Source organism: Cibotium barometz, chromosome 8 (assembly GCF_041138505.1).
Source record: "Cibotium barometz isolate CiBa-2024 chromosome 8, ASM4113850v1, whole genome shotgun sequence".
NCBI classification, from domain to species: domain Eukaryota; kingdom Viridiplantae; phylum Streptophyta; class Polypodiopsida; order Cyatheales; family Cibotiaceae; genus Cibotium; species Cibotium barometz.
In genome coordinates this window covers 28159102-28173515 of record NC_141053.1, presented here as the reverse complement: position 1 = coordinate 28173515, position 14414 = coordinate 28159102, and the positions used below count along the sequence as shown (strand labels likewise).

The window sequence follows — 14414 nt, the reverse complement described above, 5'->3', positions numbered from 1 at the left end:
TAAAGGAAGCTATCCACCGCCTACAGCATGGACGGGCCGCCGACCATATGGGCCTACAGGGTGAGCATCTCATATATGCAGTAGATTCTTTGGCTCCTTTTCTTTCACACCTGTTTAACAGGGCACGCCGATCCACAAAACAAGGGATATGCTCGCTCCGAGCAACTACAGGACGGTTATGGTTGGCCACGTGTTGGCCAAACTCTATGGTGCAGTGTTGGAGCAAGAGCTTAGTTTATATGCTGAGCGAGCAGGTTTACGCTCATCAGGGCAGGCAGGCTTCATGAGAGCTTTCTCTACCACTGACCATGTATTCACTTTGAGATGTATGATTGATCAAGCCAGAGTGAGGAAGAGAAAGCTCTATTGCTGCTTTGTGGATTTCCGCAAGGCATTTGACACAGTACCACGAGAGAGGCTCTTTCTGCACCTGCAGTCTCTTGGCATACCAGCAGATATGACACGGGGCATCTATGCATTATATGAGCAGGTTTCTGGGCAAGTCAGATGCCCAGGAGGCATGTCCGAGACTATTGCTAGCACCATTGGTGTGAAGCAAGGATGCCCACTTTCCCCCACGCTATTTGGGTTATACATTGATGAGGTGGCTGACTTCATTACACGGGGAGGCGAAGATGGAGTTGATCTAGCAGGTACCTCAGTACATATTATGCTTTATGCTGATGATATTATATTAGTGTCTGAGTCTCCAGGAGGTCTACAGCAACATCTACATGCACTCGATGATTTCTGCACACAGAGGGGTCTTACTGTGAACCTTGGGAAAACCAAGGTTATGGTCTTTCATACATCGAGACAAGGCAGGAGTCAGCTGACATTCACTCTTGCAGGACGCTAGGTGGAGGTGGTGACATCATACGTGTACCTAGGGGTTACCTTCTCTGCAGGAGCCACGCGCTTCACCATGGGTTCAGCAACCAGAGCTAGATTGACACAGGGATATGCAGCATTGGCTATGCTAGAGAGACACTGCCACCAGGCGCATTTTCAGGAGCCCCGAACGAAGGGGTGGCTATTTGACACATTAGTCACACCGGCACTAATGTATGGAGCAGCGGTATGGGCGCCAGGCCTTGCTACCCATTGGTGGACACAGATAGAGAGACCACAGGCCCTCATGATGGCACGCATGATACGCAGCAAACGGTCAGTACCTCATGACATTATCCGCGCAGAGTTTGTTGCGCCTCCTATGATGGTAGAGGCTATATTCCATACTATATGCCTGCTACACAGATTCAGAGAGATGCCACAGGACCACTCACACCCGGAGATCATGCTCCAAGGTATTTTTGCCTCGCCATCGCCTATGTATCACATATTACACCCCCATTATGGTACTGGTTGGAGCTAGACAGATCTACATTGCATTCTTGTATACCCTGCGCATATAGGTTGCATATTGAGCCTCTAGCAATAGTGCTCCATCCATCACACCCCCCCACTAGCTCAGTACTTTCATAATTTATTTCATGTTCATTTGTCCTTTTTTTTTTTTGAACATCGAGAAGACATTGACAGTTGTACATTAGTAGACGTTAATACAGCTTTCTTTCTTTCTTTCTTTCTCTCTCTCTCTCTCCCACATCTTCACCCTCCGTGCCATCATTGAGGAGGGTAGAGCATGACATCAACGGATTTACTGCTGCTTTGTGGATTTCCGCAAAGCTTTTGATAATGCACCCCGAGCCTACCTCCTACACCGTCTACAGGAGATAGGAGTCCCATCTGACATGGTTTGGAGCATCATTGCCCTCTATGAGTCCGTCACCGGACCAATGAGATCCCCAGGAGGTACATCGCAATAGATTTCCAGCACTATTGGGGTGAAATAGGGCTGCCCTCTATCACCCACTCTTTTTGGCCTCTACATTGATGAGATCTCAAGCTTCATTGACGGATTAGGCGGGGCTGTGTGGTCCCACACTGGCAGGCATATCGATCCCCATAGTACTTTATGCAGATGACATCGTCGTCCTCTTAGATTCAGCTGAGGGGCTTCTGAGACAGTTGGATGCCTTACAGGACTTCTGCACTCAGCGGGACCTCTCTGTTAACCTTGGTAAAACCAAGGCAATGGTCTTCAATACTTCCTGCCCCTTCACATTCAGATGAGCTTCACATACAAAGGGGATCCTGTGGAGATTGTCTCATCCTATGTCTACCTTGGTGTCTCTTTCAATAGCCCACACAGCACGCTTCACTATGCTTCCCGCAGCACATGCCAGAGTGACAGGGATATGTAGCCTTGAGCTTACTTGAGCGGTAGTGCTTCCAGGCACATTTCCAGGGGTTGGTTTTTTGACACCCTCGTCACACCAGCCTTGATGTATGGAGCAGCCTTCTAGGGGCCAGATTTATCCGATGAGGATTGGTAGCAAGTTGAAGGCCCCAAGTCATGACGTTCTCCTATCTGACCTGCAACAAACCATCAGTCCCACACCAGATTATCCAAGGCCCAGGCAAGGTTTGCTGTAGCCCCGATGGTAGTGGATGCACTCTTCCAGACAATCACATACCTCCATTGTATCAGTCACATGGATCCCCACAGGTACCTGAGGCTTGCCCTAGAGTCCTTAAGACAACTAGCACTTGAGGACCATTCTGGAGTATGATATGCCTTAGTTTCCACTTGCTTCTTAGTATATGGGCTCCGCATGGACTGCCTAACACCCCTTCAGTACAGTCTAGACTCCCCTTTTCTCCGGCTCTCTCATGAGGACACCAACCAGGTTATCCGGTTAGATCTTCTCAGCCTCTACACCCACTCCACATCAATTACACCTTCAGAGCTCCCAACCAAGATGCACTTCTACAGAGATCACTTCCTCAAGATCACTGAGGATGGATTCATCCAACAGCCCGGCTACCTGAGTGTTCACATCTCCCATGCCATGGGTATTGTCATTGGCCACATACAGGTTTCATCCCACCGCCTCAGAGTGGAGACAATATGTTGTATGTATGATGATAATGGTCCCATGTTGTATCATATGGAACATATTTGACATTCCCAACGCATAGCTCTAGTCTTTGATTTCTTTTGTACCATAATGAGATTACATGGACACTATTGTATCACTTTTGGTACCATAGAACCATTGGGTCCTTTGAAGACAATTTATATAACTTTCTTTCTTTCTCTCTCTAACTTTTTGAAGACCCGACTCTCTCTCTCTCTCTCTCTCTCTAATTTTATGAAGACCCAACGCAAGAAACGGGAGTTCTATGCTCGGAAAGAGGATGAGTTATACCGACATTTCTTAGGGCCGAACTGCAAAGAGACCTGGAGGAAACTCCGAGAACATCACCCTCCCACACCTATCACCTACCTGGACACATGGCACTCCTATGCACGATCCCTCTATCATATCCCCCATAGCCCCACCACCAGATCCCCGCCCCACCTTCTTTACAAAGGGCATGGTCCTCAAGGCCATTCGTAGACTACGCAATGGACGAGCCCACGATCATGAGGAACTCACTGCCGAGTACATCTCGCATGCCGATGATACCCTGGCGCCCCTACTAGCCTATATGTGCAATAGAGCCCTTTGTGAAGGATTTCCACCAGCCACGCACTAAGCTGTGGCTTTTTGACACGCTGGTCACATCGGCTATGCTATATGGAGTACAGATATGGGGGCCTAGCCTGGATCGTCACAGTCGGTCAGGACGCACATACGATGGATGGAGATCGATGGAGAGACCACTTGTGTCCATGATCTCCAGGATGATTCGGGCTAAGGCCTCAATACCCCATGAGATTATTAGAGCCGAGATGGGAGCACAACCGATCGTAGTTGAGGCTCTTGCCAAATCAGTGTCCTTCATTCATAGCACCTGAAAGCTTCCCCGACACCAGTATGCACAACTTGCTTTAGAGTCCTCTCATCAGCTAGCCATGGAGGGAGACACTTCATGTTGGTATGCGCAGATAGCATCCTGGTTTGACCTCCACGGGTTCAGTTTAGACAGACTTCCACCCTTCCAGTACTCTCTGGAGGCACCCTCTCTCACCTTGACACATTCTGAGATTAGTAGTCATCAGACAGGACCTCATTCAGTTGGACACCAGGAGTTGGGGACGAAGATGGCTTTCTATAGAGACCATCTTCTCCGCACCACTGAGGATGGCTTTATACTTAGACCGAGCTACATGGATACCCATCTCTCTCATGGATTGAGGTGCGCCATTGGGCAGATCCGCACCTCTTCACATCAGTTAGAGATAAAGACAGGCAGATTTAGAGGCATACCTCCAGGGGACAAGATTTGTCAGATTTGTTGGATAGAACCAGAGACGGAGGAGCACAACATCTGTCGCTGCACAGCATATTATGAGATTCGAGGGCACTACCATTGCCTTTTCAGAGAGGGATTTGGACCACTGGCATGGACTATTGTGATCAGCGATGCTTGGGTTTTTATCTCCTGGAGATCCGCAGGCTAAGAGAGTCCATTATCAGGAGCAGACGCCCGACTGGCAGGGAGTCCACACACAGACAGATTACTGACTTCTTTAGAGGGACTACCCGGGAGGACACACAGCCGATAGCCCAACAGTGGGTGCCCCGTGGGACTCTAGTTGAGAGAGCTATCCAGTTGGGCAGATCTAGACGCCCGAGGGCTGTGTGTTACTTTCCACCAGACACCTCACATAATGCCACAAATACAGAGGAGATAAGAGGAGGAGATACAGGATGGAGAGGAGATCAGGAGATGGAGGAGAGGGAGGAGACCAGAGGAGCTACATCACCATACAGTGCGCTCTCAGATGAGATTACAGAGTACCTAAGACTGGGAGAGGTCTTGCTAGTGGGAGACTTCAATGCCAGGACGAGGAGGAGACAGTGCACTGCATATGATTTCAAGGGAGGTACCTACTCTAGAGGACGAGGACAGTGTCTGCAGATACTAAGCCAGTCAAATACTATGGACGGGAACTTCTGGAGCTAGGATCACGCCACCGTCTCCTCATCTATAACGGGATGGAGAGATGGCCACAGTCAGGAGGACTTCCATGCTTTCCACATGGAGGTGAAAGTAGCACAGTGGATTACATCCTAGGCTCCCGGGAGACAGCTCAGCTCATACATGATTTCTCAGTACCCCCCAAACCCATCGGAGCTGATCAAACATACTTATCTTTCACCATGCTAGCCACCCCCCCTCCTCCCGCCTCAGCACCCACCTCCACCCATCACACCACTGTCCACTTCACTCATGACTGTGATCACATATATCATGATACCCTTTACCATGGTCAACTTGACATGGATCCCGCGGCACCTCTGGAGATACTCACATCACAGTAACTGGTCTACTCCACTCCTCTGCCATTGCCAGCTTCCCTCATGCCACCCATAACCCCTCTAAAACTAAAGTAGGGATGATGCCCCATAATGGTTGGTACGACGACGAGTGTCGTGAGACTCGTGCTCGCCTCAAACTACAGAAAGAACTAGGGGAGATCTCTGAGCGTGAAGCTCAAAGATTAAACTGAGCTCTAACTCGTCGGAAGAGGAGGAAACACGAAATCGAACAATACTGGGAGTTGTACCAACTATTCTTGAGCATTAACTCGAAAGAGGCTTGGATGCAGTTTTGTGAGCCACGACCACCCACACCCATCACTGATCCGACCACCTGGCATGATTATACAAAGTCCCTCTACCATGTACCAGATCAGCCCCCGTTACCCTCTCCACCCAATCCTTGACCCACCACCTCTACTTTTTTCACTTTGAGTACGGTAGAGAAAGCTCTTAAGAGGCTACATCATGGGAGATCTGCAGATCATACAGGGATACGAGGTGAGCACTTCTCTTATGCCTGTACCACCATAGCTCCTGTTACGACCCTGTGTTTTTCTCTGGACAACAAGCAGGTGGGCCAGGGCACGGGATGGACAGTGTGAACGGCATCAGTTTGGATATGAAAAGGAAACCCATACGTGGCCAGCCCAAGTGTGAAAGGGGACAAAAGGGATTTTAAAGGTTATAAGGTTTTTAAACCTTTGATGATATAAAAATATTATATTTGAAGTTTGCGTTTTTGCTATTGGCTTTTTGGAGAAAGCAGGCGGAATCGCATTTCTGGCTATAAAAGTGAAGGTGGTCATCGAGTGGTCGTCGTCGAGTCATCGTGTGGTATGCGGGCGCATCACCTTGGAGTAGGCCAAGTGTGGGCGCCAGGCGGGCTGCGGCCAGCAAAGGGCGCCAGGGGGCTGTGCGTATGGGCTACAGCCAGCAACGACGGGCGACCAGGCAGGCGTCAGGCAATTGCAGCCAGTCGGGCAGCCAGGCGGGCGCCAGGTGGGAGGCTCTTTGCGGCATGAAGCAGTGCCACGTACGGGTGCTGGCGGATGCGAGTATGGAAGCAACCAGCGCAGGCATAACAAGGCGACTAGCGGGAATACAGAAGCGCACAGCTGAACGGTTATTCTCTCTCTCTCTTGGCAAGTAAGAGGGACTGCAGGTGGCGCCAAATTCAGAGTGTAGTCTTCTCTTTCATCTTCTCTTCGCGAGTAGAGGAGCGCACGGCCGATGATGGAAGCAGGGGTGGAACTAGAGATCAGTTTCTCTATTCTGGGACATGCCCCAGAATAGATGGTATGATAATGAGTGCAGAGCATAGTTACCAGGGGACGGGGACGGGGACGGGGACGGGGGACGGGGACGGGGACGGCTAAAGGTAGGGAACGGGGACGGGGGGTGGGGACGGCACTCAAAATTGTTAATTTTAGAGGAGTAAAGAATCAAGATTAATCAATCAATAACAACAAGCTTTCTAACTCCAAAAGTTATGAATCATGATACACATTACATTTAAAATTAAATTACGCTACGAGGTGCAAGAGTCAAGAGTCAAGACTTGCAAAGTCGGAAAAGAAAGACTTTAAAGTTGATAACATTAAATAGATATACTCAAAAGATGTTGGGGCCTAGGCGATACAAAATATAAGTCACTCGCGGGCCTAGGCGATACAAAATATAAGTCACTCGCTCTCATACTCTGCGCTCCCAATAAGAGAGGTGCTAGCCTCATGATCATGAGTGCGTGAAGTGTGGATGGGGTTTGTGTCATCCGATGAAGGCTCATGATGAGAACCATCTGTCCCACCCTCCTGTGCAATAGTTGTAGCTGCCTCCTCCTGTTCCATCTCCCACTGTGTAAAAGTATCGGCATTGCATCTTGCACTCTTGCCAAGCATGCGCAAGTTTGCGCTAATGAAGACAAGATCATTAGCTCTTTCCACCCCAAGCCGATTTCTTTTCTTTGATGAAATGTGGCTGTAGGAGGACCATAATTGCTCTAGGCAAGAAGAGCTAACGGACTGGCTCAAGATCCGGATCGCCAACTGTTGTAGCTCTGGTCCATCTGATCCGAAGTCCTCCCACCATAATGCTGCACCAACCTTGAATCTGTCCTGCTGCGCATCTCCACATCCATATGAGCCTTGAAATGCCCTGTAATTAGAGAGCTGGTCTCTAATTTTGCGCCTGATTTCTGCATCCGGCGTGAGGCGATCCAAGATGAGTCTCCAACCGTTGCTCACCTCTTTATCACCCTCCTGCCCTTTTCCCTGAAATTCTGGGTCCACCATAAAAGCAGCTGCATGTAAAGGAGAGGAATATGAGCTCCATCTCGCCACACAAAGCGAGTGGATCTCCTCATATCTATCTACGTCTGGCTCAAGCTTCTCAAGACTCTCTATCATCTGGTCCATGGCTTCATATACTTTGCCGATGCATGGCTGCATAGCATCAACAATCCTGAGCAAGTGGACAATGGGATGCACCATGGCGTCAGTGCGCTTGAGGTCCTCCCAAAAATCAGCATCGTCGACCTTTTTCTTGCATGAAATCCCTACCTGTGTACGTGCAAAAGATGAGGAGCAAAACTCATCACTGATGAATAGTTGCCGCACGGCACCCTGACAATCCTTCAAGCGATGCAACATAAGAAAGTTGTATGCAAAGCGAGTGTCCGAGTACTTGAGAAGGACCTTTGTGGACCTCTTCCCAAACTCGGATCGAAGGTATGTGTGATTGTTGATGAAGGTCACAATTGCACATGCATCATCAATCACCGATTCAATCCATGACAATTTCCCAATATCTTTCAAAAGATTATTGAGACAATGTGCCATGCAAAAAGAGACGGTGATTTGAGGATACATACTCTCAAGAATAGCTCCCGCTGCCCTATTTGTCGCCTCACCATCCGTGACGAAACCGATCACACATTCGGGGCCGATAATCTCGACAGCACTACTCCACTCAGCAGCAAGTACATCCGCACTCTTTCCCGTCCCTGAAGCATCATGTGAGGAGACAAAGTACATCTCCCCCCGTGAGTATGCCACAAGGCCATGGATAGACCTTTTCCGTGTGTCACTCCATCCGTCTGCAATCAAAGAGACTCCATTGCGAGCCCATTGTCTCTTTGTGTTTGCCGCCGCTTGCTCAACAAGGCGTTTCTCCTTGTCAAGCATAGTGGTCCGCAAGGTTTCGGAGGATGGAGGTGTGTAGTGAGGACCGTACTCGCCAATCTTCTTCACCATCGTTTTGAAGTAGTCGGACCTATTTATCATTTCAAAAAAAAAGAGGGCAAGTAATTAGAATGGCAAAATGGTGATCCGTGAATCAAGACTCGTGAGACATGATGATGAAATCATGTGAGTGAAATTCGTACCGTGCCACACGAAAAGCAATGTGGTCATGAAAAAAGAAGCGGGCCACCGCGGCATCAACCTCCTCCTTCTTTTTGGGATCCCAACTCCCCTCAAGAGTACTTTGCCGACGAGAGAGAGAGGGTGGACTAGGTTGCGGCATTGAGAAGGCGGCTTGTGTGAAGCCACGAGTAGTGCCACGAGGAGGACGTGGTAGAGGGGTAGATGAAGATGCACCACCACCCGATGTAGAACCTGATGTTTGGGTTGGAGTGACATAAGTGTTGGGATCCACTCCACGCACCCTTTGGCTTGCATTCAAAGCTTGATGGGCGGCAAGCTTTGCAAGAAGCTCCTTTCTTATCTCCGGTGTGACCCGCTCACAAAATTTCACCTCATGACCGGGCTCATGCAACAAATGGGCCCTCACCCTATTGGCCCCACCCACACGCTTATATGGGCAAAGCTTGCATGTCCATGGACGTGCACCCCCCGCATGAGTAGGAGGCTCGAAGTTGACCTCATCCCACCATGACCACCCATCCGTTCTACTCCTACCGCCCGCACGAGAAGAGGATGCCATGAATAGTTAGTAACTTAGTAGTAGTCTAGTAGAAGAGGGTGGAGAGAGCTTAGAGGGTAGAGTAGGAGAAGAGGTAGAGGGAAGATTGAAGTAGTCTAGTAGAAGAGGGTGGAGAGAGCTTAGAGGGTAGAGTAGGAGAAGAGGTAGAGGGAAGATTGAAGTAGTCTAGTAGGAGAGGGTGGAGAGGAAGGTGGTGGAGTAGGAGAGGGTGGAGAGGAAGGTGGTGGAGTAGGAGAGGGAGATAGTGGAGAGGAAAGCTTGAGTAGGAGAGGGAGATGGTGGAGAGCCTAGAGGTACATCATCATTCATGGAAGGCTTGAGCAATGAGTAGAAGAGGAGTAGCATAAGCCCATTATATAGCATATGGCAGCTCTCTCTCTCTCTCTCTCTCTCTCTCTCTCTCTCTCTCAAACGGCCAGCCTCAAACGGCCAGCCGCCAACGGCTAGTAGCCGTTGCCCGAAAAAAAAACGGCTACTTTTCTGTAGCCGTTGCGCCGTTGCAGGCGTCCCCCGTCCCCGGCTGACAACGTCCCGCCGTCCCCTCCGACGGGGACGGCCGTCCCCTTGCCACGTCCCCTCCGTCCCGTCCCCTGCGCCGTCCCGCGCCTGCAGTTAATCGGGACGGCGTTCCCACGTCCCACGTGGCCGTCCCGCTGTCCCCCTGTCACTATGGTGCAGAGAGCTTCATCGACATCTCCGAGCCCAGATAGCGAAAGGGGAAATAACACAGCAGCAGGCCAGTAGATAGATGCGGTCTCTTACACACCGTAAGCGACGCACATATGAGGAGGCTCAATACTGGGACATCTACCACATGCTCATGAGCAAAGATGCAGCCACTGCTTGGCGACGACTCAGAGAGCCACGCCCCCCCACCCCGATTACTGATCCTCAACGCTGGCAGAGTTATGCAGAAGGGCTTTATGATGTTCCGCACCAGCCACTCATCCCTCGCCCCACCGAGACTCCACCGACCTCATCGGTTTTCTTTACTACCGATATGGTATCTCGAGCTATACATAGATTCCAACATGGGAGAGCTGAGGATCACACCGGCTTACAAGGTGAGCATTTCATTTATGCACCTGACACACTCTCTCCTTTTATTGCTTACCTCTTTAACAGGGCTCTGGTAGAAGGTTTCCCGGCTGAGTGGACGATGCACACTATTGTACCGATCCACAAAGCTGGGGACATGTTGGACCCCGGTAATTACAGGACTATCATGATTGGTCATACCTTGGCCAAACTCTATGGGGCTATCCTGGAGGCAGAATTGAGCACACGCCGAGAGGGAGGGGCTTCGTGCCCCTGGTCAGGTAGGTTTTCCACGAGCCTTCTCTACTATTGATCACATTTTCACCTTGAGATGCCTGATTGACCAAACTCGGGCACGGAGACAGAGACTCTATTGCTGTTTTGTGGACTTCCGCAAAGCCTTCGACACAGTCCCGAGAGAGCGCCTCTTCCACCGCTTATGGGCATACCCCTCGACATGATGTGGGGGATTTACAGATTATATGAGCAAGTGTTTGGACGAGTTAGATGCCCAGGGGGACTATCAGATATGATTGCCAGCACCATTGGTGTGAAGCTCTCTCCCCGACACTCTTTGGCTTATACATCGACGAGGTAGTAGACTACATCATACACGGAGGAGGCTCTGGGATTGACATCTCAGGTACGACTGTACACATTCTATTATATGCTGATGATATCATTCTTGTGTCGGATACTCGGACAGGGCTACAAAGGCATCTACAGGCCCTGGATACTTTCTGTGCGGAGCGAGGGACTCACAGTGAACCTTGGGAAAACCAAGGTTATGGTCTTTCATACATCAGCAGCAGTCAGATGCCAGACTATCCTTACACTAGCCTGGGGACAGGTAGAGGTGGTGGTTGGATACAGAGGATCAAGCTAAGATGCACAGGATGATGTTCTTGGAAGAGATGTGTTGTTACTCTTCGTCTTGGACTTATGTGTAATCAGGGGTTGCTTGACACGTCCTCTATCTTCCACTCTCTAGGTTTTGGCAACCGTGCTTGGATGGTTTATCTGTCATGGAAACAAGACATTGGTTTTTCGAGAGGAAACAGGACTTTGGTATCGAGGAAACAGGCCTATGGTTTATGGGATACAGGTCTTTGGTTTCATGTGGAAAACATGTCGTTGGATTCATGTGAACAGGTTGTAGTTTTCTCGAGGTTACATGCAAGCTGTGACTATAGGGAAGGACATATGGTTTGGTACAGCCCTACTGCTGTTTGGGAAAGGGTTTGAGGAATCCATGGTAGCGATGGAGAAGACCTTTTCAAGCAAGGAGGTGTTGTACAGGTGTGCCTTCTCCATAGAATGTTGTGTTGTAATAACGAGAGTTCTTATTTGGAAGTCTTGGGTGAAACTATAAGGGATCCTGTTGGTAGAGGATTGTACAAGTTGTACTTTGTACTCAAATTTTGATCAAGTAAAGAAACACCGCAAGGGGCGCCACTGCGTTTTGGGGCCAATCGGTGTCCTTGTACTATTTGCAGGAGCACTCTAGCTCCCCCTGTTTGTTTCCTTTTTCAGGTCCCCATGGGTGATGAAGTGTTTTGTGTGCGAGTGTTTGTTTCACCGCCTATCAAATTTCTGAAGGCCGGTTTCAGCTCCTTTCCTTGCACATCTCTTCAACAGGGCACATGTAGAGGGCTTCCCACACACATGGAGCATGAATATCATTACCCCCATTCACAAATCAGGTGACCCGATGGACCCCGGGAACTACAGGACTCTCATGGTTGGCCATATTATGGCCACGATATATGGATCAGTACTTGAGACAGCGCTCAGCTCTCTAGCCAAGAGGGACGGTCTTCGTGCTCCAGGACAAGCTAGGTTGCGCAGTAACTTTTGCACACTGGATCATATCTTCACCTTGAGGAGCCTGATTGAGCAAGTCAAGTCACGAGAGCAGAGACTCTATTGTTGCTTTGTTGATTTCCGCAAAGCATTCGACACAGTGCCACGGGACCTTCTCCTTCAAAGATTGCGGACTCTTGGGGTGCCTTTAGATATGATCTGGGGGATCATTGCTTTATATGAGAGGGTGACAGGACGAGCCAGATGCCCAAGTGGTCTGTCAGAGGAGATACATAGCACTATGGGGGTGAAGCAGGGCTGCCCACTCTCCCCGACACTCTTTGACTTGTACATACATGAAGTTACGGACTTCGTAAACTGAGGAGGAGGGAGTGGTGCATCAGTCCCAGGGGTTTTGGTCACTTTATTACTCTATGCGGATAACATCATTCTGATATCTCACTCGCAGGAGGTACTGCAACGCCACATGGATGCCTTCGATGATTTTTGTACACAGAGAGGCCTTTCAATAAACCTTGGGAAAACCAAGGTTATGATCTTTCACACTTCCATACGGGTTATGAAAGATACAATGATCACATATAGAGGCAGCCATGTGGAGGTGACAAAATCATATGTATACTTGGGTATTACCTTCACTAGTAATGGGAGCCGTTTCTCCATGAGACAGGCATCACAGGACATGCTCACCCGAGGTTATGCTGCCCTTGCATTGATGGCGCGACAGTGTCATCAAGCTCACTTCCAGGAGCCTCACACCAAAGGATGGCTATTTGACACCGTAGTCACCCTAGCTATGATGTATGCAGCACCGGTATGGGCCCCTAACCTCTCCACATATGATTGGCATCGGATGGAGAGACCGCAGATCCTCATGATCTCTAGGAGCAAACCATCAGTACCACATGAGATCGTCAAAGCAGAGCTTGCAGTGCCCCCCATGATGGTAGAGGCTCTATTTCAGACCATAGCCTACATCAGACGCATCAGAGGCATGGGTCCAGAGAGACTACCCTGCTTGGCCATGGGGTCCTCACAGAGTATTGCCACAGAGGGCCATCACCCATCATTGTATGCTGCAGTAGATGAGCAGTTCTCAGCAAATGGGCTCGACATGGATAGATTACAGCCCTTCCAATATGATGATGACTCCCCATACTTTACACTCTCCTGAAAGGAGAGGAATAGAGTTCTAAGACAGGATCTGATCCAGATGCACACCAGGGAGACTTGGTCGGGTTCCCTTCCCACCAAGATGCAGTACCATAGAGTCATTTCCTTAGATTCCCAGAGGATGGATTTGTCAGACGCCCAGGCTATTTGGATGTACACATGTCTCACACTATGAGGGTGACTATTGGTCAGATCAGAGTTTCCTCTCACACTCTGGAGATTGAGGCAGGGAGACCAGTACGGACCCCTAGAGAGGATAGAGTATGCAGATTATGCCACAGAGGGTAGAGACAGAGAAGCATTACATATGCAGATGCCCTGTATATTATGAGATCAGAGAGAGATACCATTGCTTGTTCATAGAGAGTTTTGGCCCACTTAGCCGGGTGATGGAGTATCCTGATCAGAGATGCTTAGGCCTTTTCCTCCTTGAGCTACACCAACATAGAGAGAGGCTTCTACAGGTGCAGAGCCATAGATCCCAGCCACATATCACCAACTTCTTCAGGCCTATTAGAGATCCACATCCCCCTCCCCCTATATCATCTACCTCCCGACGAGGGCTCACACTACAGAGAGCCTCGGAGATTAGAGATGCCAGGAGACCGCAACTACCCGGACGCAGACCACTACTATGCCGTCAAGCCCATTCTGCCTAGATCCAGGCACGATATCGCAGAGCTATGGAGGAGAGAGTCCAAAGGCTACACCAGGGCACAACAAATGTGAGACTCCTCCTCGCCCCATGCCCCATGCCCCATGTATGATGTACTACACCCCACCATCTCCACTAGGGGGAATCAGTAGTATACCACCTATCATGATTGTACATCTATAGCATGCTAGACAGTGACTGCATAGTGAGCTCCATATGACTAGGATTAGCTTTTCATTTCAGTTTTTCTTTCCATGATACTCAGAACATGGACTTGTTGTATACAAACTTGTCTCATAGGCCAATCTGGCTTTCCGTAGACGTCACAGTCGATCAGGACGCACATACGATGGATGGAGATCGATGGAGAGACCACTTGTGTCCATGATCTCCAGGATGATTCGGGCTAAGGCCTCGGTACCCCATGAGATTATCCGAGCCGA

General features: G+C 49.6%; 2 protein-coding genes across 3 annotated transcripts in view; both read right to left on the bottom strand.

Annotated features, from left to right (window-relative positions):
• LOC147636112 (protein pleiotropic regulatory locus 1-like) overlaps positions 1 to 14414 on the bottom strand; it is a 143833-nt gene that overhangs the window by 77978 nt on the left and 51441 nt on the right. The window lies entirely within an intron of this gene.
• Positions 3152 to 8709, bottom strand: LOC147636113 (uncharacterized). The gene has a single exon (XM_086801551.1). It carries the CDS (start codon positions 8618 to 8620, stop codon positions 7022 to 7024), a length of 1599 nt encoding a protein of 532 aa, XP_086657677.1. The 5' UTR covers positions 8621 to 8709; the 3' UTR covers positions 3152 to 7021.